The 27,967-nt window shown below is 36.2% G+C and overlaps 2 protein-coding genes and 1 pseudogene across 2 annotated transcripts; all 3 read right to left on the reverse strand.

The window, feature by feature from the left end:
• Nucleotides 1-1,803: 1,803 nt before the first annotated feature.
• On the reverse strand, nt 1,804-6,670 carry rhoub (ras homolog family member Ub). The gene is made up of 3 exons (XM_059533451.1): nt 6,372-6,670; nt 4,696-4,754; nt 1,804-2,658 (listed from the first exon to the last, which is right to left on the reverse strand). The coding sequence occupies exons 1-3, from the start codon at nt 6,568-6,570 to the stop codon at nt 2,203-2,205; spliced, it is 714 nt and encodes a 237-aa protein (XP_059389434.1). The 5' UTR covers nt 6,571-6,670; the 3' UTR covers nt 1,804-2,202.
• A 2,312-nt stretch (nt 6,671-8,982) lies between these two features.
• On the reverse strand, nt 8,983-19,900 carry LOC132122935 (reticulon-2-like). Its single transcript, XM_059533452.1, has 7 exons — nt 19,757-19,900; nt 15,028-15,235; nt 13,781-13,919; nt 10,842-10,911; nt 10,544-10,590; nt 9,771-9,829; nt 8,983-9,570 (listed from the first exon to the last, which is right to left on the reverse strand). The coding sequence occupies exons 1-7, from the start codon at nt 19,767-19,769 to the stop codon at nt 9,495-9,497; spliced, it is 612 nt and encodes a 203-aa protein (XP_059389435.1). The 5' UTR covers nt 19,770-19,900; the 3' UTR covers nt 8,983-9,494.
• LOC132122934 (reticulon-2-like) lies at nt 19,798-27,966 on the reverse strand (annotated as a pseudogene).
• Between the last annotated feature and the right edge of the window lies 1 nt (nt 27,967).

A 27,967-nucleotide genomic window follows, 5' to 3' on the forward strand; every position in this document is an offset into this window, starting at 1 on the left:
TAACTGCAATGCAAATAGCTACAAGTACTCATACAGTACATCTGAAAGAAACACATTTAGGTTTTAGTTAATATCACATTTATTTTCCATGGAAAACACGGATAGCAGTTGGCAACCAAAACAATCGTACACACGGTACCATAAACAGGACTGTTTTATAAAGGAAGATCCATTTACATACAGTTATATAATGTACAAATCTAAAAATAGATTACCCTGATAGTGTTTTCATGGCGGCAATAAAGTACACAAAGAACAGAGCCCTTAATGTGTGGCTGCACGGAACACAACAGTGACCAAACGCTCTGTAAGGCCTTGGTTCTGGAAGTATCTTCCCAATTCATTTTCCCAATTAGAGTTTATTGGGAAAAAAAATAATTATAATACAACAATAATTTCATTAAAGAATAATTAAAAATAATAAAATCAAACATTCCAGCTTAAAGAAAAAGGCTAAAAATAATCAAATACAATAGGAATGAACTGCAAAGTACAACTCATTGCTGATTTGACAATATAAAATTGATTATCTTAAAGAAGAAAAAAAAAAAAAAAAAAAAAAAAAAAAATGTTCACTGGAAATTTGACATGATACTGACTCTAGAGAAATCTTAAATGTAGAGAAGAATCTTCATTTTGACGTAGGGAAAAATAAATGGGATTTTTTTACTTCCTGAATCCTACAGTTAGTCTCTGACATCTGTGACGGATCTCTGACTGAACGACTCTGATTGGGCTTCTGAATAATGAGAAGCAAATTCAACATTTCATTGGCTGATCTTCTCCATCACTGCAGGTTAAACAGGAGAACACACAACCATAGAACCTCATACAAGAGATTTTACAACATGGCACTTCTTATTTGATCAAATCTATCATAAAGACTGCAATAGGGGTTAATAAGATATGGTATGGCATACAAGGTAATGCGTTATAGATCCAACCATTTTGTGACTAACAGTACACAAGAGTTCACTTTACTCAACTGAGGAGTTACAGTTACACTCAAAATGATCATAAGGTGGACTACAGTTACAGACTGAACACTTCAGCATGATGGGATAGAAAGGCCACTTAGAGTTGGCATAAACGGCCGCAGGATTGCCTTTGTGACCTCAGTAAAGGAGGCTACACAAACAAAAGGGGATTTAATCACCAGTGTTAGCATGCTAGCATCATTAACATGTGGACACAATGTTTATACATGCATTAATTAGATAGGAGACATGGGTTAATAAATAGAAACTTTGTCACTGTATTTGGTTATAAAAATAAAAGCAGAAGATGATTTAATCATCTAGATAATCAGAGGGTTTTAGCTGTGGAAGAGATCACAACTGGGAACATTGCCTAAGGCTTTGCGATGAAGGGTTTCTGTAGCCATGTTTCCTTTCAAAGTAGTGAATTAGACTGGAATATTGCATAAAACAATATTTTCCATTCCATGTGTTCAAGAGAATAAAATCGTTACTTCCTGGGAAATCAGCGCAAAGAATCAGCAACCGGGAAAGCCCATGACTCCTATTTTTCCAACATAATAAATTACTTGCACCTCTGAAGAAATGCAATAACAAATGCTGTCATGTTATCTTGCATTCTTAGATGCTGGGAATAAAGTTGTATAAGGAAGTAAAATCATTTTGATGACAGAATCTGGCTCACGGTAATTTAGATGGTGTGCAGTGAAATTAGTCCACTCGCTAGTCCAGTTGTCCAGTCACATGATCTGTTTAGGCACATGAGTTTTTTTGTTGCACAACAAGGAATTTATTTGCCAATGCGTTTCCACCATAGTTTATGTGCATGTTTTCTTATTGAATAAAAATAAATATCAACTTTAATTGAGGTGATTGGAAGATTTTAGGCACACCTTTTATCCCATTACCATCTGTCGTTTATGCAATATCCCAAAATTTGTGACAATACATGGATGGAAACATGGCTAATACGGTCCTCTAAATCTACTCAATTGCCCAAAGCTAGAAAATCTTCATCCCGCGCCCTAACCCTTTCAGCGATGACTCAGCATACAGTAAACTTTGGTTACTGGGAAGCTAGCTGCAACCGTTCACATCATCCTTGAAGTAGCAACACTGTCCTTTGTTGATTCGTTGTCAAATGACTATCATCCACTTGAGGACCGTGACACCAAACAAGAGTCTATCACATTGTCCAAGCCTCAGAAGATTGCTTTGATCTTTGCTACTGTATGCAGATATATTTCTTCCACCATGATTTGGAGAGCATTTTCATTTTATCAGCAGTACTATGGACCTTCCGCTCTCGTCTGGCTCTTCGGTCGGAATGTCGGAGCCCGACAGAGATGGCTGCGTCAAACACCTCCTTAAGGTTTTTCTGTGTGAGAGAAGAGCATTCTATGTAGGCTAGCGCTCCTATTTTGTCCGCCAGGGCGCGGGCGTCCTCTTCCAGGACGGGTCGCTCTCTGCGCCGTGCCAGGTCGATGAGGACCTTGACGTCCTGCCGTAGGTCGCACTGGGTGCCTACCAGTAACACGGGTGTGAGTGGACAACGGCGTCGGATCTCCGGCACCCATTTTTCACCGATGTTCTGGAAGGAAGCAGGGCTGACGACGCTGAAGCACAGGAGGAGAACGTCAGTCCGCGTGTAACAGAAGTGACGCAACTTATCGAATTCGTCCTGAGGTGGAGAGAGAGGGAAAAGAGCATCATTACTGATGTTTAGATAGTTTTCGAACTTGTGTAGCCCTCAAAAATCATTTGTGGGATTCCAAATTGCTATTTTAAATAATAAAATCATTTAACTAGCTCTTGGGGTGTTTTATAATTCCCTGAAGCAATTACATGAAATTATAGAGTTGGCGCTTGCAAAGAACATTGCATGTGGAACACGCAGTGCCTGCTTTAATCTTTTAAACTCGGCCAAAGTTTTCAACTCTGGCACACCCTGTCCCATTTATGCTGTACAAATGAATTCAAATATAAATCTGTTGAGCTCTTGGAGATCAGGGCCTCTCAAAACTTTGAGAACAATTAAACTTGACAGATGAGAATGCCAAAACTTTTCAATGTCTATGCTACATCTACTTGCCGTTACGTTAAGATTGAGATTAAATGTGAAACATGAAAAAAAAAACTAAATAACTAAATATATATATACTAAATAACAAAATAAATAAATACATTATTAACGCACATCACACAATAAACTTACTGAATGCACATGAGTTTATGTTTTAATCTATTTTTAATTTTAATTTATGTTAGTATAGCCATTATGTTTTTATTGCATGTACAAATTATATAATATGTGACCCTGGACCACAAAAGGAGTATTAAGTCGCTGGGGTATATTTTTAGCAATAGCCAAAAAAACATTGTGTGGGTCAAAATTATACATTTTTCTTTTATGCCAAAAATCATGACATTAAGTAAAGATCATGTTTCATGAAGATATTTTGTAAATTTCCTACGTAAATATATAAAAACTTTGATTAATTACCTGCATTGATAAGAATTCACCTGGACAAATTCAAAAGCGATTTTCTAAGTATTTATATTTTTTTGCACCCTCAGATTCCAGATTTTCAAATAGTTGTATCTCGGCCAAATATTGTCTGATCAATAAACCATACATCAATGGAAGGCTTAATTATTCAACTTTCAGATGATCTGTAAATCTCAATTTTGAACAAATTTACACTTAAGACTGGTTTTGTCGTCCAGTCCATATGTATAACAAGAGATTGTACCACTAAAACATTTTGAATTACTGTTTAATAATAAAAAAAAAATTACTCTATAGATTAATTAAAGTACGATACTGTATCATTTCAGTTTTTACAGTAATATGTTCAAGCCACCAATTACAGTAACCTATAAATAACTGTTAAACAGCCACTGCAGTAGCTTACTGTATACAGGTTTTATGGTAACTAGATCAAAATGGCATATTATTATTGCTATTATTATTTTTACTCATGACGGGCTGAAAGCATAGACTTTTGTGATGCTAGCCTTTGTTTCTTTACTTTTGTGCAAGGTGCATTTGTTCTTTCTCTTTGAAAACTACGTGAAAGCCTACAGTACTATAACTGGGCATCTGAATTCTTATCTTTCCGTGTTTGCCCGAGTTTGCCTCTGCATGGTTGTGTAAAGGGATTTATAGCTTATGTACTAAGAGGGCAGAGTCATTTATTTGTTAACCCATGTAATGCATGACAAAGGAGTGTCAGATTCTGAAGTTCAAAGCCTTTAACAAAACCCTTCGACGAAACAATATAATATTCCAATGTGAAAATCGGAATGAATGTACAGCCAGGGGCCTTTTCAAATTATCTCCAGTGATTTCACAACTGCAGATTGAAAACAATCAGTGCTGAAAAAAGTCTGGCATCAAAAACATCACTTGGGAGTCTGGTTCAACCTGCCCAAGCCTGCATGGCTCAGAAACCGAGAGGGAGATCCAATAACTAAAGTGCCAATAGCTTGAGGACTGTTCTTTTCGCTCTCTTTATGATTTCCTCACAGTATGGCATCCCTTTCCGAGCTCTTCTAATTACTACCATTTTGTTGCGTAATCACGTTATCATCCAATTTTCAAATCCTGGTTTCGGAGAGTGACAGAAATGCCAACCCCAAACAAAAAGAACTATTTAGTGGATGTTCCTCTATGGGGTAAACTCGAAATGATGAGGTGGTGCAGTGCAGTTCTTACCTGTCCTGCAGTGTCACAAAGCTGAAGTCTCACTGGCTGTCCATCCACCTGTACGACCGCTGGAGAAAAAGAGAGAGAGAGAGAGAGAGAGAGAGAGGATGAGTCACACACACAAAACAACTTTATATCAAATATATATGAATCTCTTTATACAATACCTTTATATAGCTTTCATAACCAAATTTTAAATTGATTTATATAAACTGAATACATTCAGTCTGTAATAATAATAATAATTAACAATAACATTATTACATTTTATACACCCTCATGAACATGTTACAGATCAACTGCCCAGTCTTTTGGGTTAGTGCAGCTCAGAAACAGCTCAGCCTTGCATGTCTGAAAGACTGTACATGTCGTTAAAACCTATGAGAATGTTTGTTTCAACGTGCCACGGAACAGTGATCTCATGAAACACAGTAACACTGAGGGCCTGGTGATGGTTCCTCACTTCAAAGTGTTCTGCTCGTCAAGTGCCCATTGTGGAGCTGTCTCCGAATCCCCGTCATATGATCTGCCTTTAATTCAGCCCCTCCTCCCTCAAAGTGGCACCTGTTGAATTGCGTAACTGCTCTCAAATCAGTGCAGAGTTTTCTAATCTGGTTCCAGGAGAGTGTGTGTGTGTGACATCATCACAGGCTCCAGCACACAATATCTGCTCACAGTGCTTCACACAGTGGACCCAATGGATTTTAGGGGCCAGATTTTCAGGTCAGGCATTATTACGCAAGGGCTTTCTAATTACAAAGACATGCTTGTGGGATCTGACCACCGACTGGCTCTTGTTTGAGGTCCATTCACAAATTATGAAACACTTCTTTGAGTGAAAATGATGGTATAGTAGGTCTACTACATAGTGAGCACTGCTTTAGGTTCCATTAAAAATGTAAGGGACTAATAATTGACTAATTTCGATCCAAGGAAACAAACTCAAGTTTCTACAGTAAAGTAGCACTAAAAAACTTTTCTGATTTTTCAGCTGTCACAATTTTTTTTTTTTTTTCCGTCAACACGACTTTACTTATGGAAGCTAATAAAATAAGTCCTCAAATTCAGTCTTGCACATGGTGGTCATATTATTATTATTATTATTATTATTATTTTAATTCAGTTCAGCATCATGCATGCTCTGATCATCATACATGATCTTCAGACTGTGGTTATTATTTACAAACTGGATAAGTGGTAACATTTCTACCTAAAAATGTATTAAAAAATGTATAAAGTAATGCCTTCAAGTTGATTCAGTGAAATTAAATCACATATTAGACTTAAATAATTACATTATTTATTTATTTATTCATTCATTTATTTCCCAGTGTATCAATATCCCAAGATCAGTTTTTATTATGAACACAATAGTTTGTCATTATTTATAACATATTTGACACTTTAAACTGGCTCTGTTGACCCAAATGGAGAAATGACATGAAAATTTTTTTTATATATATATATATATTATTGTAATGGATTTAATCAATAATATTAAACAAGCATGCTTAAAAAGAAAAAAGTAAAAAAAATAAGCTACGAACTAAAAAGTAGAGCTCTAGGCAAATGGTCGCTGACAAAATGGTTGGAAAAAGTGAAATTAATTCTATTAAAAATAGAAATTCGTGCATTTGTTTGCAGCTGATGCCCTACAATGGCATCATACGAACCCAAAGACTCACCTGAGAAATCGTCAAACGCTGTGGGGACGTATTTTGTTGGATATCCATTGGTGGTGTAGCTGACTATCAGGCTGGTTTTCCCCACAGCTCCGTCCCCGAGAAACACGCACTTAAGCAGGCGGCCCTGGCCGCGCGCAGACCGGGGGGACCTGGGTTTGTGCGGCGGCACCGGAGGCGCCATCAGGTGACTGTAATCCATGAGCGCAGGGGAATCGCACACTCCTAATGGAGTGACCCAGGAGAAAACATCAAGAAGAAGCCTCTGTAAACGACAAAGCACTACGAGCACTGCGTAAATGCGTTTGTTTATAAGATTTTATAAGATCCAAACACTTAGTATCTCGAAAATCTACAGATTTAAAGAACCTACAACAGCTGAGCAAAGAGTGAGAGAAACAGCCTTTATAGTCAGCCTTCATTTGATTAGCTCCTCCCTCCTCACATGGCTGCTTACATTTGTTCCACTAAAACAATGGCAATGGCTGTTGGTTCTTCATTTTAAGAGTAGGCTATTTCTCCAGTTTTAACAGTTTTATATGACTTGTCTCATTTGTCGTACATTTAGAATATATGTCTTATTTATCACAAGCACACGCAATCATAACTGAAAGGTAGTTTTGCAGCATTTTAACTGTGATGAAAGGTAATGTTTTGTTTTTGTTTAATGCATTTTTCTTTTTTTTTTCTTCACAAAAAATATTTTGAGATAAAACATTGACGTCTGAGAGCAAATGTTTTACTTCAGAGGATTTGTAAACATGGTTCCATTAAAATGTTATTTTACATATTAATCAATGAGGAAAGTATACGCAACTTAGGGGCTCATTAAGCACAATTATGTTTCTGAATATTAAATGTTAAAAGGCTGATTATAAAAAAAGAAATCCCTAAAACGCTGCGTTTATAATACATAACAACGTCTTTAAAATAATTAAATAATTAAAATTTACAGCACACTATAATGATTATTTGTATTAAACTTTAGTAGCAGAATTGAATAATGTGCCGTTATTTTACATCTGATTGATCCCATTCACCTTCTCCTTTTGGCAACTAGCTATTAAACTGAGCTTTCCTGCCACCTAGTGGTCAAAATATACAACCGAGCTATTTTAATATTTATTTTGAGAAATTAATGTACAATATGTATACATATTATGAAATATAATATGTATATATGTAATGTAAGATGTATCTACATATATAAATGTATTGAATTTGAATTAAACTGACTGTATGGGACTAGAGCTACATTAATTCAAAGGACTTAGTTTGTTATTAAATTGTATGAGAAAGAAAGATTCTGTCGTTGTAAATAAATGCAAAACAAATCATTTGTTTCTGAAATAACGCACTGGTCTATAGCTTAATGTCTGATGAGGATATTAGAGGTAATTGTAGCAGAATGTTTTCTTGCAGCTAGCCGGACACAACTAGGACGCAAGACAATGCATTTATAAGTTTTATAATACTTTTATGGTGTGTTTTTAAGATTGAAAGCCTCAGTCACTATAAAAACATGCACAAAATGATCCAAAAATCCTATATTGTTTCAGTTTTTGCTTTTAGCCTGAAACAAAAGTTCTCTATGCTGCATACGAAACAAAAAAGTGAGAAGTGAAACTACAACATGTGTTAAAAGCAAGCACTATCAGCATCCACTCAGGCCTGTGACTAAACCCTTTAAGGCTTAAAGGCTTCCTGATGTTTTCTGGAAAAAGGGCAGAGGGAGGAAGGGAATTATATGAATAGTCTTGCTGACCCTCCATTGCTTAATGGCCATGGAAAGATTTTTAAAAAGTGCACTATAATAATGTCAAATGAAGGGATTTACTTTAAAGTACATTTAAATTCTTATGTTTAATCATCTTTTTGTTGTGCTACACATATTTTGATTATAATTTGAACTTCGTTGATATGACCTGTAAGGTTAAAATATAAAAAAGAAAATGTGTAATTACACACACACACACACACACACACACACACACACACACACACACACACACACACACACACACACACACACACACACACACATGTATATTCAAGTATATTTGAGTTTCTCATAACTAAATATTTTTCAGTATATTTGGCAATACACATAACACAATACTTGAAATATATTATTTTTGTAATCAGTACTCTTTTAAAAGTATGCTGCAGTGTATTACTTTTCACGAGTTCTGGTCCTTAAAATATGGCTTATGTGCAAGTATAGCTCCTGTTTTGCTGTCTGTAACATGCTCTCTGAAGCACTATAAAAGTGACCCATATGTCTCATGCACTATATTCCATCCCTTCTGAAGTCATACAATATTTTTTGTGCCAAAAGAACAAAATTTAAGCCATTAACCCCTTACATTTGAAATGCCATCTAATAGGATGCTGTAGAAGTCAAAAGCCATTTGACTGATTCATTCTGCCACAGGAGGCCAGAAGCCCATCTGACCTCAGCGATATAAGCCATGTGATGATTCTTCTGACGTGTTTTTGTACAAAAGTCAGCCGTAAAGTATGTGGTGCGGTCAAGTTTTGGGAAAAGGTGCGAAGAGTGATTGTCTTTAATAGGAAATCAAACCCACACTGAAATAATACCAAGGAAACAAAACATTGGAAAAGAAAATAACATTGTGGTTTTAATAGCTCTTAGGAACTTTAACAGGCTTAAGCTGCCCACACACACACACACACACATATACACACCAATACAATGAATACTGGTCCTGCATTATGTTTCTGGCAGGCGAACTGCATTCAGTCTGGATACTAGCCCCTTTTACTTCACTGAAGTCATCCATGTTCATTCAGATAAGTCTCAAGGGGCTATTATTGTACGGGTGGCTCAAGTATCTTAATGGTCTGTTTCATTCATACACTCAAACTGACACTGAAATGTGGAAATGAAAATGTCTTTAACTTCTCCGAATTCCAAAGCCTTTGATTTTCATCCAAGATTGTTCTTTGCGTGGTCCTCCCTTAAATCCGTATCTCCTCTTATGTAAGGCCCCTGTGTCATTAGCCCCTCCCCCACTGCTGCAAGAGGCGGGACTCAGAGGACAAACTGCTATTTAAGACATTTTTGAGTGACAGTGTGTAGCTCCTCCTCCTCTGAGAGGGGTCTCAATGGGCTTTGGGTTTAGCTCCACCGGGAGTGGGGTCGGAGGGTGGTCCGCCACCCTGGGCCAGGCGATGAAGGCTGCTCAACAGCACAAATACAATTAGAGTAAAGTATCATTTGTGATCTGTCATAGATTTAGAGAACCAATGTTTATCGGTAAATGGAGATCAGAACTGTCTGATTAACTATTTTGACTACAAATATCATGAGTCATATTTAAGCACTGATATGAAAGGAAGATATAAATCACTGACTGCTGTAGATGGCGCTATACTCACAAGTCCTTTATGTTGTCAATATGGGCTTGCACTGCTATAAAGCAGCTGTCCACTTTGTCCTGAAAAAGAAGAGAATTACATGAGCTGCAAAATATGTGTTAAATGTATTTATACTATTTTTTTTGTCTTTTTGAGGTTGTAAATTAAAGATTATTTGAGTATGTTTTACCAGAAACATATTTGCAGTCTTTAAACTTAAGAATTTCAGTGTTTGTTTATAATTATTTGTGATGTTTATTAGCAATTTCTGAGTGAAATTTGTTTCAAAGTCTTTTTCTTTTTCAGTGCAAGGCTAAAAAAAAAAAAAAAAAAAAATCAAATTTACTGATTTTACAATATTTTCTCAGAAAATTCATTTTAATAAATATTACAAATACAGTAGTGTCTTTAGAAATCACTATATTGTTTGTTTCATTTCCATATCATTGCACATAAGTCATCACCAATTTATAAATGAATCACTGGACTGTCAATTTAGTGTGCTTATTCGTTGCAATTAATTTAAATAATAACAATATACATGTATACATTTAACCAGGAAGACTTTCTCCCCTATCAATCAAAAACTACAATTAAATGACAAATTAGATTCAAAATGATGCTGTGGGAAGACACATTATCCCAGATTTAACATTTGTGGACAATGTTTCTTATTATATCCAGTAATTAGGCTTATTTGAATATAAATTATGTCTAACTGAACTACTCAGAGAAATAGATAGAGATTATGGATGAGATGTCACTGTCATTAAAGCCCACAGAGAAAGTGTTACCTGGTGCTTTGTGTAAAACAGAGGGACAGAGAAGACAGCAATCACACCTGAACAGCACATGATGACAAGAGGAGGAAGAACTAGTTAAAACACATTCAGCATTAACTGCTCCTAAAGCATCATAATATATGTCAATTCTTCATAGTAAATGTAATGTAATTGGACACAAAAACGTCTAAATATCTTTGAGGCCTTTGTATATGTGTAGATTTGCCAATTATAGATTAACTAATGCAAGTTACACAGCATTACTTAGTATTATAACTAAGTAAAAAAGTATAAAAGTTGGACATCATACCAATGATGAGCAAGGTAAGGCCATTGCAGAGGTTTCCCAGGAACGTGACCAGATACATCAGCAACAATAACTGGGAATAAATGAATAAAACTCAAGTAATATCCTAAATGTTTGTGTAAACAAAGCAGAACACAGAAAAGACAACTCTAATGCCAGAAGCACTTCAGCATACTGTCAAAACTCAAGTAAATGATCTGTTATCTGAAACAGTGCTTCTGCACATATGTGTCTGCTTATATCTCCTCAGTGTGGAGTTTCTAGTCACCAAGTCCAAAATTGGAAACCACACTCAGGACAAGACACCCTTGTATACTCCAGTCTCATATACATGAGACCACATGTGTCCCATCATGTCACATTCCACACAGGTCACAGTGTGACTCCGTGACACCCCGAAACTTGAGGACTATTAAGAGTTTCAGCTGAAGACTTTGCAGTGCCAGGCTGAATTTAGATATGTTTGAAAGACAATGTTTGGTCACTTTTAAATAACTGCTCCTCCACTGTACTAAATTATCACTGTATTCATGACATTGTAATTGAAGACATAAAAAAAACAACTTGAAAACTAGACTTATCAGGATTTTGCTCATATAATGAAAAAATAAAAACGTATTTAAACATTCAGAAAATGTTTTCAAAAAACCTCTTTAACATCTCATTTGTTTCTCATAGACATCATTTCAGAAAAATTACAGTTTGCAATGATTCTTTTATTTTTTAATTTATTTTTATTATTTTTTAATAACACTTTAATTTAAGGTGTTCTTGTTACACATGTTACATGTACTTAATATTATAATAACTATTGATTATGGATAATTACATGCAAGTAACCCTACACTAAACTCTAATCCTAACCATATAGTTAGATAATTAATATTACACAGTACTTAAATGTATAATTACACTGTAACAAGGACACCTTAAAATAAAGTGTATCCGACATGTGGAGCTAGGGAGGAGGAAGGTGAATTTTTTCCTGCTTCAAATGTTTTTTTTTTTTCGTCTGAGAAAAAGACCCTAGTAATCTCATATGTATTTCAGCTAGAATCAGAAGAGATGTTAGCAATGTCACAAACTGTGCTCAGATCAGCAAGATATTGAAGTCTGCAACCAAATATCAGAGATCTAAATATTAAATCAAACATTTCTTACAACACTAAACTATAATAATTTTGCCATCCACATTTATTGATTAATTGATGTAGAGACTTAGTTTTAAAATGTACAAAATATACAATAGCAATTTATAAACCTTGAAGGGGTCATATGATGTTGCTAAAAATAACATGATGTTGTGTATTTGATCTAATGCAATGTGTTTATACAGTTCAAGGTTAAAAAATATATTTTTGTTCTGAAAAGTGAGGTGTGCTCTGATTGGCTTGCTATCCAGTGAGTTGTGATTGGCTGAATACATCAAGCGTGTGACAGAAATGTTAAGCCCCCTACCATACTCAGATGCCGCGTCCCGGCACGATGAGACAAAACCAATAAAACCCATTACAAACTAGGAATTTGTTGCATCCATTGGGGACATAATTACTGATTATAATGACTTTTACTGTCTTTTTACACGTTGCGTTGCATTGCATAACGTGCCGCATAAACATAAAACTATGTCTGCATTTGTGAGCTGAGAAACTACAAACAACAAGCACTACTCTACACTGCTCAAAACTCCGGTTTAATCAGTGACAAATTCTTTAAATATGAAAACGTACTTACAGGCTGTGAGTCAGAAGCGCCACACTGTCCTTACAAAGTTGGAATTGTCCCACTTTACACAAACAGCCTTTGGAAAACGAGTGGAACACACCAAACAAACTAGCCCGACTGTCTCTCGCCATCTTCCTACACAGTGACCTAGAGTTGTGGGGGCGTGTTTAAACCAGCCATTTTAGGAGGACGTGGACCAGTCTTAACTTTTATAGAGAATATCTCTTTGGATTTTAGACCTTATCTTTGCATCTTTAGGGATCTTATCAATGCACGAACACTTGTAACACTTCAAAGAGAAAGGAAGATTTGAAATTGCATCATATGACCTCTTTAATTTTCTCTCAAAATGCCGAATATTAGAAATGGATTCTGTAATGCTGTACTATAATGTCTAGGACACACTTTAAAATACACCCCAAAACACTGTAAGAAGAATTTCATGTGGTAAGCCTTGAGTGTAATGAGAGTGACAGCTGTGATCGGCATTATTATAAGTGCACAGCTGAGAGGCCTGAAATTAAATAAAAACCATTGTTGTACTTTGTAGAGAAACTTTGTAATTGCCACAGTGATTATGCAAGAATCCTTAGATTTAGGAATGTCATGGAAAGAGAAACAGGTTTATTATTTTGCAATTATCATTAGTATTTCAACTATAATTAGTATTTTTTCATATAAACAAACAAGCCAGAAGAAATCAGTTGGTTTCTTCCTGTGGCAGAGACAATACACATTAATAGGGTAAAAAAAACAAATAACCATGAAATATGAGAACATTTCAAGGGAGTTTCTCAATGTGTTTCTTATAGTTTTCTCAAGATATTATGAATATAAAAAACATTTGATCCGTCTCAGGAGGATGATGAACAAAAACAAAAGCCACTTTCAAGTACTGAATATGAGAGGAGACACCAAAAAAAAGATGAGATGAGAATTTAAATAGAAGCTGAGTGAAAAAGAAAAAATGACAAGAACCTCTTATGACAGGCACTACAGAGCACAAAACTAAAAATGTGAATGTGTGCCAGCTATGTGATATATTCTGAAAGAGAGATGTTCTTTCACAGAGAAAAAGAAAAATACTAAATTAAACATTCTAAGAGAGCGATTCGTAATCAATGTGGAATAAATTTCATTGACCTAGCTCACAGAATCAGGATGTGAGTGTTAAGATGAATGAATTTTTTACAGAATCGTCAGTTCCCACGCCTCACCTTAAGTGAGTTGAACAGGTTGCCCACAAAGATGAGGTTCCTCAGTGCGTCGACGGCAGAGAAGGACAGCACAATGGCCTTCTGCATGTAGTGCTGAGCCTCTTCCCCACTTAAACTGATGTCCAACTCTAGATATGACCTGCAACACATCAATGCATACAGAGACAATGACATTTAACATACAGTCATTTACCCAAAGTAGAGCCCATAATTGTTTCTATAACAGTTACACAGTGGCTCTTTTGGCCCTATGAAAAACATATTTTTAAATTCTTAGTAGTTTACTATTAATCCATCTGCTAATAACGTGGACATCCATGCATTACAGATTTAGATGTATATATATATATATAAATAACAATCATCAGGTGGAAATTTTTTTTTTCTGACTAAACTCGTAGCTAGCATTGTATGTAACCTGAATAGGCACAATTCAGATGTTTTTCACATTTAGCAGAATCTGACAAAACTACACATTGATTACAGGTGACATGCAATTAAAAAAAATATGTTCAAGATCAAAAACTTCATAAGGGGCAAAAATGTTGGTCATGATAGAAATGATGCAACTGGGGTACATTTGTTACTGTAATTGTGTAAAAATTATTAAGAATCAATCGAACACTGCTAGGACAAGTAAATGTAAATCAGTATACTGTATTAAATAGAGACAATCTTACCCTATAGCCAAAATATTAGTATTTAACTATTTTTTTCTGAAGGAAAAGTTTATATATAGTTTGAAAGTTTTCAAAGTATTATTTTCGCTAAATGGAACAATACAATTTACTATCACTTATAGACAGTCTTTGTATAATATAATGTTTACAGTTATTTAAAAAAAATGCTTTAAAAATCTTGGCATAATGGAAACGGCACTTGTTGTTTATACGACCACCACATAATGTTGTGTTACAACCAAATGCTCTGCTCAGGGCTCATTATGTTTTGTTTGTACTAAAAGGTAGGGGTGTCCAGTTCAGTTCCTAGAGGGCTGGAGCCCTGCAGAGTTTAGTTCCAACCCTGATTTAACACACATACACACCATGTAGTTTTAAAATAAGCCTGAAAGACTTGATTATTAGTATCAGGTGTGTTTAATGAGGGTTGAATCTAAACTCTGCAGTGCTCCAGCCCTCCAGGAATTGAGTTTGACACCCTGTACCAAGGTGAGGATATCTTAAGGACGTATCTCAAATCAGTTAATTAAAAACTGATGAAGAGTGAAGAAGAGGTCAGAGACTCACTGGAAAGGGTGAGCTCCATCTCCCAGCTGGAGCACTTGCAGCAGTTTGTAATAGATTCTGACTGAGATGGTGAAGCACATGATGGCCAGGGAGAGCGTGGACACTACAGTGATGATGCTCAGCTGAAACAGGGACAGCAGTCCCACCACCAATCCTGTGAGCACCATCCCTGTCCGCTCCATATCCTTCCAGTAGATCAGGTCCATTACTGCATGGATCGAGAAACAGAAAAAGGTCTTGGGTTTAAAAGTGGAATTTTTTCAAAAAATTGAAGTATCAAAAAGTTATAGAAGTTTAAATGTGCTGTAAATAATATGCGCTATATTAATTTTATTTTATTTTATTTATTATAAATATTTTACATAACAGGTTTTACTCTAAAATTGGTATAAAATTAAAGCCTTGTGTCTAAATAAGTTATGTTATAAATTTGAAGTTGATATGAAAAAAATTGAGGTTCCTGTGAGATTTTATTTAGGGCGTCATACCACACACAGCCACTGGGAGTCATCAAAACTATTTTGAATTTTGCTTTATGAATTTTTCTCTAGATTTCTCTGTGAATTTTACTTCTATCTCAAAATAACTCAAAAATATGAAATCCTGAGACTCAGACCTTTCCAATGATATGTTTGTTGCCAAGATTATAAAAAGTTTTGGTTCTAGAAGATCGTAATACATTATGTTTTATGACACTTGGCCCTGCCCACTAAGGGGGAGGTGACCGCCATTAGATTTTAAAGTACCATTTCCATGGTAAAGCAATGTAGAAAACAGGATGAATCTTGAGCTTCTAAGCTTTCAAATGATATATGATTTATGATGATTACTAAAAGATTTTTTAGAGAAAAAGACAACAACAAAAAAGAGTGCCAAGCGTCCCACAGGTGGGACGGTGACAGTTATGGGGTTAAATATTTAAAGGTGCAGACATCATGTTACTCCTTTAGTGTTTTCAAAATACTCCAGTGTACTCCTACAATGTCACTTAGTAAACATAGTTGCATATTAGCATTCTCCTCAACAAACCACTTGATTTAAGAAATTATTCATATCTATATCTATATCACAAACATGTGGGCTTCATGTCAAATTTTAATTCTTAAGATTGGGGCTTTTAGTGCACCTCTAATAAAATGGATGAGAAGCTTAATGTGATCTGCTCCAACAGGAGATGTTCTTAGGCAAGTGTCCTTGTTGGACATGAAACAACATTCAGATCAACCAATCAGATCTAAAGGTAAGAATTAACTCTGAGGTTATGTCTTGAACAACATCCTTTTCATTCTATAGCTTTAAGGTTACGGATCAGGTACAGTAGGGTAGATAGAAAGGATGATGTCCCAGAAACTTATTTGAATATATTTAACAAATTATTTGACACCATAAAGTCCTTGCCCATTGTTTTAGCAGCATTTGTTCCAGATGTGTTTTTCCCATTCAGTTTTAAAAAGTCCCTTTTTTTAAAGAGTACATACAGTACATATGAAGTGAATCACAGCATTACAAACTTTGATTTGAAGGAAAAACATATTAGGAATCTGACAAAAAGGTGTGTGACAATGGAAATGGAATTTTTTTTAAATGAAAAGAAATACAATATAATGAATCATTGCAAATGACATAAAATAAAAATGATGGATAAATATCCAAATATTTATCTGAAGATGTTTCATATTTATATAGAAAGAATTTTAGGTTTATTGCAATATCCATATTGTCACGGTTATGGACTTTTGTTTGTGTTCCTGTCTTGGTTTTATTTGATTTAGTTAATTCTGTTCACGTGTGTTTATTAATTTTCTAGTCTGTCTCCATTCATTTAAGCCAGGTGTTCTCCTCAGTTCCCTTGTCCTGTATTGAGTATGAGTATGTTTTATGTAGATGTTGGTTGTGCTGCATTTCCCCTGAGTTTCTAAAGTGCTCCTTACAGCACCAACACACTACCATTGCAGAATAAAGGACCGATAATGTGTATGTTTAGCTGCGTTTTATCTTTTTTCCTTTTGTTTCCACCCCTGCAATGGATATCCTTGCTGTAAAGCTCCTTTGTCTGGAGTAAAAGGATCGCTCCCTTGAGGACCACACAAGGGACTTTCTGTATCTGGTCAACCAGACTCATTACCCGGGCAGCTGCCTGTGCTCCTTTTATTTTGTTTGACTTAACACCTCGACTAAGGCAAAGCTGTCCGGGAATGCTCCTTGAGGGAGTTTCGCTGCTTTAGTGGAGTAGGTGCTGGAAAAAAATGGACCATCCGTCCACTCTGGATTCCACTCCTCTGGCTTCACCTTGTCACTCCATCCCTCTGGCCTTGTCAGGCTCCTTCTTCTCTCTGGCTCCGCCTTCATCCTAAGTCACTTTTGCTTCTCCGTGGTCTCCGAGTCTTCAGCTCCGCCTTGGCCCTTCGGACCTTGGGTGTCACCCTGGTTCTCCGTCTGCTCTGCTCCACCTGTGTCTCCACCTCCAAAAGATCTGTTTTCATCATTTGTCTCTCGGATGATGTCTGCCAAATCTCCACCATGGCTCCTTCCTCCCTCGTCTCCACCTTGGGGCCTCAGTCTGGCTGGTCTCTGGACCAACACCTGGCTCCTCCTGCTCCTGGCTCCTCCCTCCATCTTCTCCACCATGGTTCTTCCCATCACCTTCTCCCATTCCCTATCTTTCTCCTGCTCCATGTCCTCCTCCAGAGCCCTCACCCTCCCTTCTCAGGGAGGGGGGCAAACTGTCATGGTTATGGAGTTTGTGTTCCTGTCTTTGTTTTCATTTGACCTAGTTTTGCATTCTCTCATGATTAGTTCATTCTGTTTACCTATGTTTATTAATTATCTTGTTTGTTTCCATTCATTTAAGCCTGGGGTTCTACTCAGTTCCCTTGTCCTGTATTGAGTGTGAGTATGTTTTATGTACTGTAGATGTTGGTTGCGCTGGATTTCCCCTGAGTTTCTCCAGCCGTTCTTCTGTAGATTTATTAAAAGACCATTATCTGTAATTCTCCATTGTCTAGTGCTCCTTACAACACCAACACACTACCATTACACATACCTGTACAAGCTACACAAATATTTCAGTAGTTTGAGAGTATAGGGGAAATGACTCATGTCATTCACAGTGCTTCATGGAAGTGGATGGCCACTGAGGTGTTCTTTTGGCATGATTTGCTTGATACAGTTCTCCGATTGGTGGAGATTTTATCTGCAGAATTATGGGTAAGGTAATTTTTGACCAATAATTCCACTGTTAAACACGATTATTTAAATAATGCTGGTTAATGGCTTCAATGGATGCATATACCTTCAATAACAAACCTTGTAGCTCACTTGATGCAGAAATGGAATGTTACAATGAGGAATACAATTACAGTGTTGCTTTGAAAGCACTGTAAGAATCAATGTAGATAAATGTAAATCAAAACTTCTAAGAAAGGACAGAAATTTAGGCTACAGTAAATGAGGATAGGTTTAAGTTATCAGTGAAAGGGAGAAGAAACGGCAAGGAGTCTTTTGGGCTGACCTCTGCTATTTTTAGTCAGTGTAAGAAGGATGAGAAACTAAGAATTTAAAGTGGTCTCTTTAAAGCACCTGCTGACAGCACTCAACCTGCATCCCATTGCCTATCGATAGTCTCGGGGCTTCAAGAACTGCACATAATGTACTCTCCTAGACTCTCAGTAATGAGAACAGCTATACTTCTCAATCACAAGCACTCATCAGTGCTATAAAGCCAGTTTTATTCACTAGGAAAACATTCTGTACCCTGTCTAAAGGGACTTAAAAAAAGCAATAGCTTACAGGCTAATACTGTGGCTAATCCATTCAGAATTACCTCAGCGCTAATGCCATTCATGTCTGTTGTGCAACTTTGAATGGGGGACCTAGCAGCAGGTGACTGGACTATTTATAATGTAATTACAATCCTCTAGCTTTGAGACAAAACTGTCTGTTGTTATGCCAGGTGGCCCAGCTGACTCATTTGACGCAGTTAGCTTTAGCAAGCTTATTCAGCTCAAGCAATATAAACAAATGCAAAGCTAATGACATATTAAACTAGTTTCTAAATGAAACTAATTATGTACTTTCAGATTGAATGAAAGTTGCAGAATTTTTTATAATGTTAACAACAAAAGCAAGTTAATTTGTTGAATAATAAACAGTTAGCTGATCACAATAACTAAATCACAGGCCAGATGAAGTGGTTAGTATCATTCTGAAGGGTTTTATTTTGTGTTAATGACTGACCCACTTAAACACAGCTACCAAAGAAATAAATAAACAAAGAGATATGAAATATTGATATGAGATACATAAAGATACATATGAAAGTAGCATTCAGTTATGTAGATCTATAATATAATATTTGAATGGCAAATGCAGCAATTAACCAATCAAGTATTTCAGAGAGCAAGGCAATTAAATATGTATTAAATAAAAACTGGGAATAACATCTAGACATGTAGCCTAAGTTGTTTTCATTCATTCTCCATCTCCTGCAAAAACACACATTCCCTCATATTATGAGATGCCACACATATCTCGCTTACATAATCAAATATAATAAAAACAATAGACAACTCAAATGACAGAATGAACTCTCAACTCGTTGCTTTGTGGTTCGGAGAGATATAAAAGTTAACCTAACCCATGTCTCTAAATTCTCTCAGCTCACATGATACTCTATGGACACAATCATAATTTGAAAGCCCAAGTCTGTGTGTATTTCCTGCTCCCTCACCTTTACTGGTCATTTTGGAGTCTTCATGGGCCAATCCCTCTCTTGCATGTGTCTATGTCCCTGATCTTCTCTGAAAACCCCTCAAGCTGTTTTCAGCTGGATCTGCTCTGTCAGCAGCCCCCCGGGCCAACAACCCAAAAATAAATCTGCACAATTGTACCCGCCCCATTAAAGAAGACAGACACAGTTAGACTGGCAAACACACTCACTCACAAATAAACTGTACATACAGCTGCTTCTCAATGAATTAGAATGTCGTGAAAAAGTTCGTTTATTTCAGTAATTCAACTCAAATTGTGAAATAATTAAATAAATTCAATGCACACAGACTGAAGTTTAAGTCTTTGGTTCTTTTCATTGTGATGATTTTGGCTCACATTTAACACCCCCCCCCCCCCAGTATATAAATAGATAAATAAATAAACAAAAAAATATGTTTTTGCAGTGTACATGTATGTGGTTACTTTGAGAATCAGTGAGTAAATAGATTTATTGTGCAGTTTAAATGTTATGCGTTTTAATTATGCATCTGTTTATGCGCCTGCTCTACAGATTACTGTGAAGTGTTGTTGACATTGTTCTGCATAATGACAATTTCTGTACTGCTAACATGAATTCTCTCACTAATGTTTGTTTTGGACACAGATGTCTCTTTTACAGTGAATATTCTTCAGTGCACCAAATCACATGAGTATCCATTTTGCCACCTCCCCGCTGGAAGCACATGCCAACCATAATTGCTTTGATCCATACGGAAGACACAGGCAGCATACTGCTTTTACTGCTCTGTGTGGAATAATGAAGACAGACTGGCAAAGAATCCACTCAGTGGCATCATCCCATTATGGTTCAGCCCCTGGAGTGTGTAACCATGGCGATGGAAACTGTATTCTCCAGTAAAACATGAGCATTTGTGCTAACATGTGGGAGGCCTGTACTTCTCGTGGACAAGAGAAACTATATCCCTCGGTTATGTTTTACATATTGACTAATGAAGTGCTGACAGAAAACAACAAGGGTTTAATCAATATGACAATTCGAGCAGTCTTGGAGAAACAGGGAACAGATAATTGATTATAATAATGGGAAGCGATGTCTAACCTGCTATCTGGATGCGAACTGTTGGCCCCACGGATAAATTGAGAGTGGAGTACCACTTCTTACAGAGCTGTTCTTCCTGAGTGATTCGTCCAATGGCGGGAGGTGTTGTATGTGATGGCTCCACCATCTGTGGGGTAGTGATGGTTTCCACGGCAACAGAAGGGTCTGACCCATGAAGCTGTGGTACTGCCAACATAATTTACAATTAATCATCATGATATTATCTCTATGACACTGATGCAAAAGATGAATGAAGGTTTTTGTCTATATATTTGCTTACCATTTGAACAATTTGTGAAAAAAACTTTATAATTATTGTATTATTTTACCTTATTCTTCTTATTATTTTTAAACAAATTGTTCACAGTTGTATAAACGAACAAACAAAAAAAAGATAAAAGTCAAATAAAAAATCGAATTATAGACCTACACTCATAATATAAATTGTCATTTTTAATTATGTAAAAAAACTTTTATATTTTTTATTTTTTACTTTTAATATAAAATAAATAACTCTAAATTAAATGTAATTACAGTTACAAAATTATTTAAAAGTAAAATACTTATGTACATAAACTTTTCAATTTGGAATAGTTTTTTAATGAAATTATTTTTTTATTATTTATTTATTAAAACAATTTAAATTTTTTATTTTTTTCCATTTAAATTTGTAATTTACAAATGTGTACATACACACACTCATACATTACACACATAATTTTAATTATGTAATTTTATTAATTATGTAAAATGTTTTAAATAATGAATAACATTTTGTTTTTATTTTAAAACAAATAATTCTAAATTAAATAAAATGCTAAATAGAAAAATAAATTACTTAAATACATGTATTTTTTATTTAATTTTTAATTATTTTAATTTAAAGTACAAATAAAATTGTAGAGAGAGCGATTAATTATCAATATAAAAAAAAAAAACGAAGTCTGCTTTTGATGATCTAAGGAGTGTGTGCTATTTGCCCGAGCAAAACATCTCAGGTTACATATGCAACCCCAAGAGGGAATGAGATGCTGCGTCCTATAGCAGACACTATGAGGACTGCCTCCAGCAGCACCGGTGTCTGAAGCAACAACTCCAATCCCATTGGCCCACATAGCCTGTGATGTCACAGGCAGGCGCCCGGAAGCATAAGAGGACGCCTGAAGAATATGTCATCAATATGTCATCAACCTGGTTGTCTGAAGGAAACGTGAAAACAGGCAAGCTCTAGGGAACTCACACTGCATCATCTTGCGGACACTATAAGGAACAGAATGCCCACTCAGCCATGCAATGGCGCATGTCTCTTCACCTGGTGAGAGAGCACCAAGAGAAGTGATAGACATACACCAAAACTTTCCTCAGAAAGGGGGCAAGCTACCGATGCCTGGGCCCATTAACATAACTCATAACATAAAAAATGGGGAACCCAGCCAATAGGAGGAACATCCCAATAACCATGCTAAGAACAAATCCATTAAGTCCAACATTCCCCGTATGCGGAACTGTGCCCGACTGTGATGCGGATATGTGCCGCTGGCTCTTATGTGTCTTTAGTGGTCCAACATAAAATCTAATTTGTTTTGGGTAAATCTAACATGTAATCTTTGGTCTGTAGTCAATTTATCTATATGTTAATATGAAAATAAAAAGAGGCAATTGATATAATATTTAGTTTCATTGTATATACACATTCCATTTACACAAGTCCATTTCTGCAGCTATTATTATGTTTAAATGAAAAACAAAAGGAGGCAGTGGTATTTGATATCCTTTTTCATTTTATTGTAAATATACAGAGAGGAAAATTGCAGTAGCCAAGGCGAGCTGACTGATGTTATCAAGTACGCTGCTGTTTGCAGAATTACCGGATTTGCGTCATCGCGAACATCACACTCCCGAGTCGAACTCGAAGTCTGAACTATGCAAATCCAAAATTTGCGTACTTGTATTGAGAAATGCGCGCAGACCTACGTCACCAGTCTATTTGCCTAATCTTCCCGGTACTTTGGACTGCGGTGAAAATGCAGAAAGCAACAGGTCTGGGGGGAAAAAAGTTCCTGGGGAAAAAAGTTCCTGGTACAAATGTTCCGTGTAATTTTGGTGAAAACGCGGCACATGATTGGTCTGCCTAGCTGCCTCAAAAGATGTGGGATCTGAACCACGGGGAGTAGGTGCTCAATTTTCATTCCTCAAAAGAGAATCCCACATACAAGGCATTTCTCAGCACAATCACATCACAGAGTGTGCATTTAGCTCCCCTGAGAGTCAAACACGCTCTCTTCAAACACTAGATTCCCTCAAGAATCAGGTGAGAACAGAACAGAAACCGTTGCATTAAGTCTGTTTGACTCCCTTGAGAGGCGAGCAAACTCATGCACCTGCTGTCTACAATCTTGAGTTAAAGGCAAAGCTTTACCTCTTCTCTCAGTAGCCCAGCAAATGCATTACCGGAGTGCATCCTGCTTTCTCATGAGTCAAATGCACATTCAGGCTTTTCCACGGCCTTCTCAAAACTCTCTGCAATGAACCCCAGGATTTGAGTTCACACTGTGCCTCGGCAGCAGCAGGACCCAAACCACGAGACAAAGGTTCTTGGCCCTTATCCCTTAAGAAGATGGACAAACGCGAACATCATTGGAGCTTTCTCATTGGAAACTTGCCACAAAAAGTGCATTCCCTATAATGTCCGCTAGAGGACGCAGTGCAAGCTCCCTAGAAGGGTTATTAGTAGTTGCATTAGATATGGATCAGGTCCCTTTAATGCAAGTCAGTGTCTGCTTTGAACAAAGCTATTGTAAAATACATCATGTACACATGCGAACACACACGTTTGTTAACATTTTGTATACATTAGCACCTGCTATTTGCTCATCTTGATGACTGGATGTTAAGTTGTGTGTTTGGATGCCTGAGATCTCCTCCGTTGCTTCCCATGTCCATGTGTCTTTATCCTGAAACTCCTCCACCCTGTGGGTCTGTGGCTCTTGAGTCCAATGCAGGCTCTCCTCCTCCACGTCTCCCTCCCCTTCTACAGTCAAGAAGGCATGAGGGTCCCACTCCACAGCAGGGGAGTCCGTAGGTACCTGGGTCTCCAGAGTATCCATGCGGTGCAGTGAACCGCGGCCGCCCCTACCACCAGTCCTGCGGCGCACCGAGTCTCTCCGTGTAGAGCAGTCGCTCTCAGAGAAGGCAATGTAGGAGAAGGTGAGCTCAAAGGAGTTCTGACGTGGTGTGCCCCATACGGAAGAGCTGCTGAGACATGTGTCATCATCCTCCAGGCCTTCATCATCGTCAGACCATTCCCTGGCTGTCTGCAGTTCTGGGAAGTCAGACTCCTCATTTCCACCTGAGCAAATATGGTGTATGTTTAGGTCTATATATATATATATATATATATATATATATATATATATATACGGTACAGACCAAAAGTTTGAAAACATTACTATTTTTAATGTTTTTGAAAGAAGTTTCTTCTGCTCATCAAGCCTGCATTTATTTGATCAAAAATACAGAAAAAACAGTAATATTGTGATGTAGTGAATGTGACAGACATAATTCACCATTGTTAAGTGTAGTTCTGTACACTGTGTTCTGCATAACTGTTCAAGGATCGTGGTCCCTTTAAATGTTCAGAATGCGTGATGACGTAACACGCCGATCAGCGCCTTTGTTGGATTATTCTGTTTTCTGCTTAAAAATAAACGAGACACGCATTTCGTGTGCTCAAAGTGAGAAGTTGTCTCTTTCAAATTACTGCAATTTCCACAGTGAAATATTATTACAACGTAAAATAATAGTTTTCTATTTGAATATACTTAAAAAAAAAAAAATTATTCCTGTGATGCAAAGCTGAATTTTCAGCATCATTACTCCAGCCTTCAGTGTCACATGTAACATCCAGTCTATCACATGATCATTTAGAAATCATTCTAATATTCTGATTTATTATGAGTGTTGGAAACAGTTCTGCTGTCTAATATATTTGATGAATAAAAGGTTAAAAAGAACTGCATTGATTCAAAATAAAAACATTCTAATAATATATATTCGAATAATATATTTTTCTTTACTATCACTTTTTATCAATTTAACACATCCTTACTGAATAAAAATATTGATTTTATTTTAAAAAAAAAGAAAGAAAAAAAAAATTACTGACCCCAAATTAAAAAATATTTATATTTTAAAAACATAGCTTCTTCTCCTTTTTTTTTTTTTACTTTTTATTCATCAAAGTATCCTAAAAAAGTATCACATGTTCTGAAAAAATATTAAGCAGCAGAACTGTTTCCAACTTTGATAATGAATCATCATATTAGAATGATTTCTAAAGGATCATGTGATAATGATCCTAAAAATTCAGCTTTGCATCACAGAAATAAATGATCATTTAAAGTATAATACATTTAAAAACAATTATTTTAAATTGTAATAATATGTCACAATATTACATTTTTTCAGTTTTTTGGATCAAATAAATGCAGGCTTGATGAGCAGAAGAAACTTCTTTCAAAAACATAAAAATAGTAATGTTTCCAAACTTTTGGTCTGTACTGTATATATATATATTTGAAAGCCTTTAAAGGGCTATAATAGATGTAGAAATAAGGTATAAGGATATAAAATATAAGGACTCATATATCTGAATATGTGAAAATATACTGTATATGAAAATTATTTAAAATTAATTGAACATATTACCATCTGAGCAGGGAGGAGTGGAGTCAGGTGTTGAGCTCACAGTTCCAAATTCCTCTGAAATGAGAGAGCAATAAATGATACTCAATTCAAGGGAATCACTTTTAGAGCTTATCAAAAGAACTTTTGTCCCTTATCTTAATAATCAGTGATATATATATATATATATATATATATATATATATATATACACACAAACAAAAAATCGATACTACATTAATTTGAATTGGATATCTTCAAGATGGAGAAAAAACTAATAATTCTGACTACAGTATGCCCATTATTTCTTGATTTCTGTCCACACCATGTCCTCCACTGTGGTATTGACTTATTAATGAATCATTGTTTCAGATAAAACTGCCCTGAAATGCCACATTAAAACAAAACAAACTCTATTGTTGGTCATAAAGATCTTTTCCTTCAAATGTGCAGTTCATGCTGAGAAAAGACTGCAAAGTGGAACAGGCTTATTCAGCTCATGTCTGTTTGAATAATATGGGCATCCATAAAAGAGACCTGTGATAAAAGCCTCTGAGCCTTCATTTTTGCTCAATGGGATCAAAACAAACAACAAAGGAGGAACAAAGCTTTATTCAGATCTTTAAGTCAGAGGTTTCATTTTCAGCTCTCTGTCACATATTGTACAAACATGAGTGTTGTATTTTATGTCTGGTCTATAAAAACATGAGATTAGTGCCTTATTATATTCTATTAACATACTTGCATATACACTTGTGACGAGTGGGGCGGGGCCGAGAGCCGTGGGAACAGGAGCGAGGCCGGTGGAGTGATTGGAGATGAGCGACACCTGCTCGACCCACCGGTCTTGAGTCCCACGGAGGAGATGGAGGGATATAAAACAGGAGCGACGACAGTGACGGATGAGAGACCAGGCCTGGGTTTTAGTTGTGTTTGGTTTTTATTTGTGCGCGACAGTCATCCGCGAGGGGTTGACGCGATGTTTTGTATTTATTTTGTAATTAAAGTTTCAGTTTGATTGTCCGCCGGTTCCCGCCTCCTTCTTCCCAATGATTATGAAGTTTTAATTGTTACAACACTCTTAAAAATAAAGATTTCAAAAGGGGGTTTTGTAGCGATGTAATAGAACATGCAATATATACAATAGAAGTACTTTTAAAAATTGATTAAGGGCTGTGGGCCAAAGGTATATTTTGCCTTATATATGTATATAATACTTTTTTTAAATAATGGAACAAAAAATTTTATATTTTACATGATTTTCTAATGAAATTCACTTAAAAACTTAATGTTAAACAAATTTCAATTGGTCATTTTAATATGCTATAATTCAATGCCATGTTTTGTTTTGTTTTTCATTTTTCTTACTTCTGGTGATATTGCATGATGGGCCAAATCATAGGTCAACACAGGCCCTCATTAGATCATCGATGTAATTGAACACATTTTGGTTTCCCTAAGATCCTTTCAGTGATTCATTTTTCTCTTAGTCTGAAGAATATCTCCATGGATGTCAAAGGTTATTAATAGAACTGATATAGAACCTTTATTTTTAAAGGTGTATTGCAAAGCAAATGAAATAAGAATTTTTGCATCATATAGTACATTTTAAATTAATTTTTTATAATTTTTTTCTAATTAATAAATTTTTGATTTGTGTTTAGTCTACATTCTTTCTTTGGTTAAAGCTCACCATAATATTGTATTTTATTTTGTACAATGTTTTATCTTTTTTTTCTCACAAAAACTACTTCGAACAATACAGCACAGCAACTGACCCCTGCTGAAGACCCCTGATTTAAATGATAGAACCAATTCAGTTAAACTTCAAACATCCCCATTACGAAGGAATAGATGCTAAAATCTACTACTAATAAAAAATACATAGTTTTTTTGTGTAAACAAGAATATAATGTTTCAATAAGCAGTACTCAATGTAAACACTCACATTCTGTAAGATAATTCAGACAAAAACAAACCAATTGTAGCAACTGTTACACCAAATTATGCCAGATTATTACTAATGACAACCATTTTTCTTTATTTCCCCCCTCCGATACATTTGTAAACAGCACAAGTCTCACACAGAGGCTGCATTATAGGAACAGAGCTAGTACACACTGCAAAATCAGCAGAATCCAGCAAAACAGACAGATGAACAAGTGCTGGAGCCAACAAAGCAACCGAGATGATGCATCAGACACAAAACAAAAGAATACAAACACGTCAGTGGCATACAGAGAGAAACATATAGAGACAAAGGAAGCACTCACTGCAGTGGGAGAACCCTAAAACCTGACCCATGCTCCATCAAGGCACCGCTGGGCCCATCCAGTCTGGAGTCCCCCCTCTCCTCCGTGCTGTGGCACTCCTCTGCTGAATCGCTCCCTCTCTTTTCAGCTCTCTCATGCTCAGTGCTCCCCATGC

This window comes from Carassius carassius, chromosome 41 (assembly GCF_963082965.1).
Source record: "Carassius carassius chromosome 41, fCarCar2.1, whole genome shotgun sequence".
NCBI classification, from domain to species: Eukaryota; Metazoa; Chordata; class Actinopteri; order Cypriniformes; family Cyprinidae; genus Carassius; species Carassius carassius.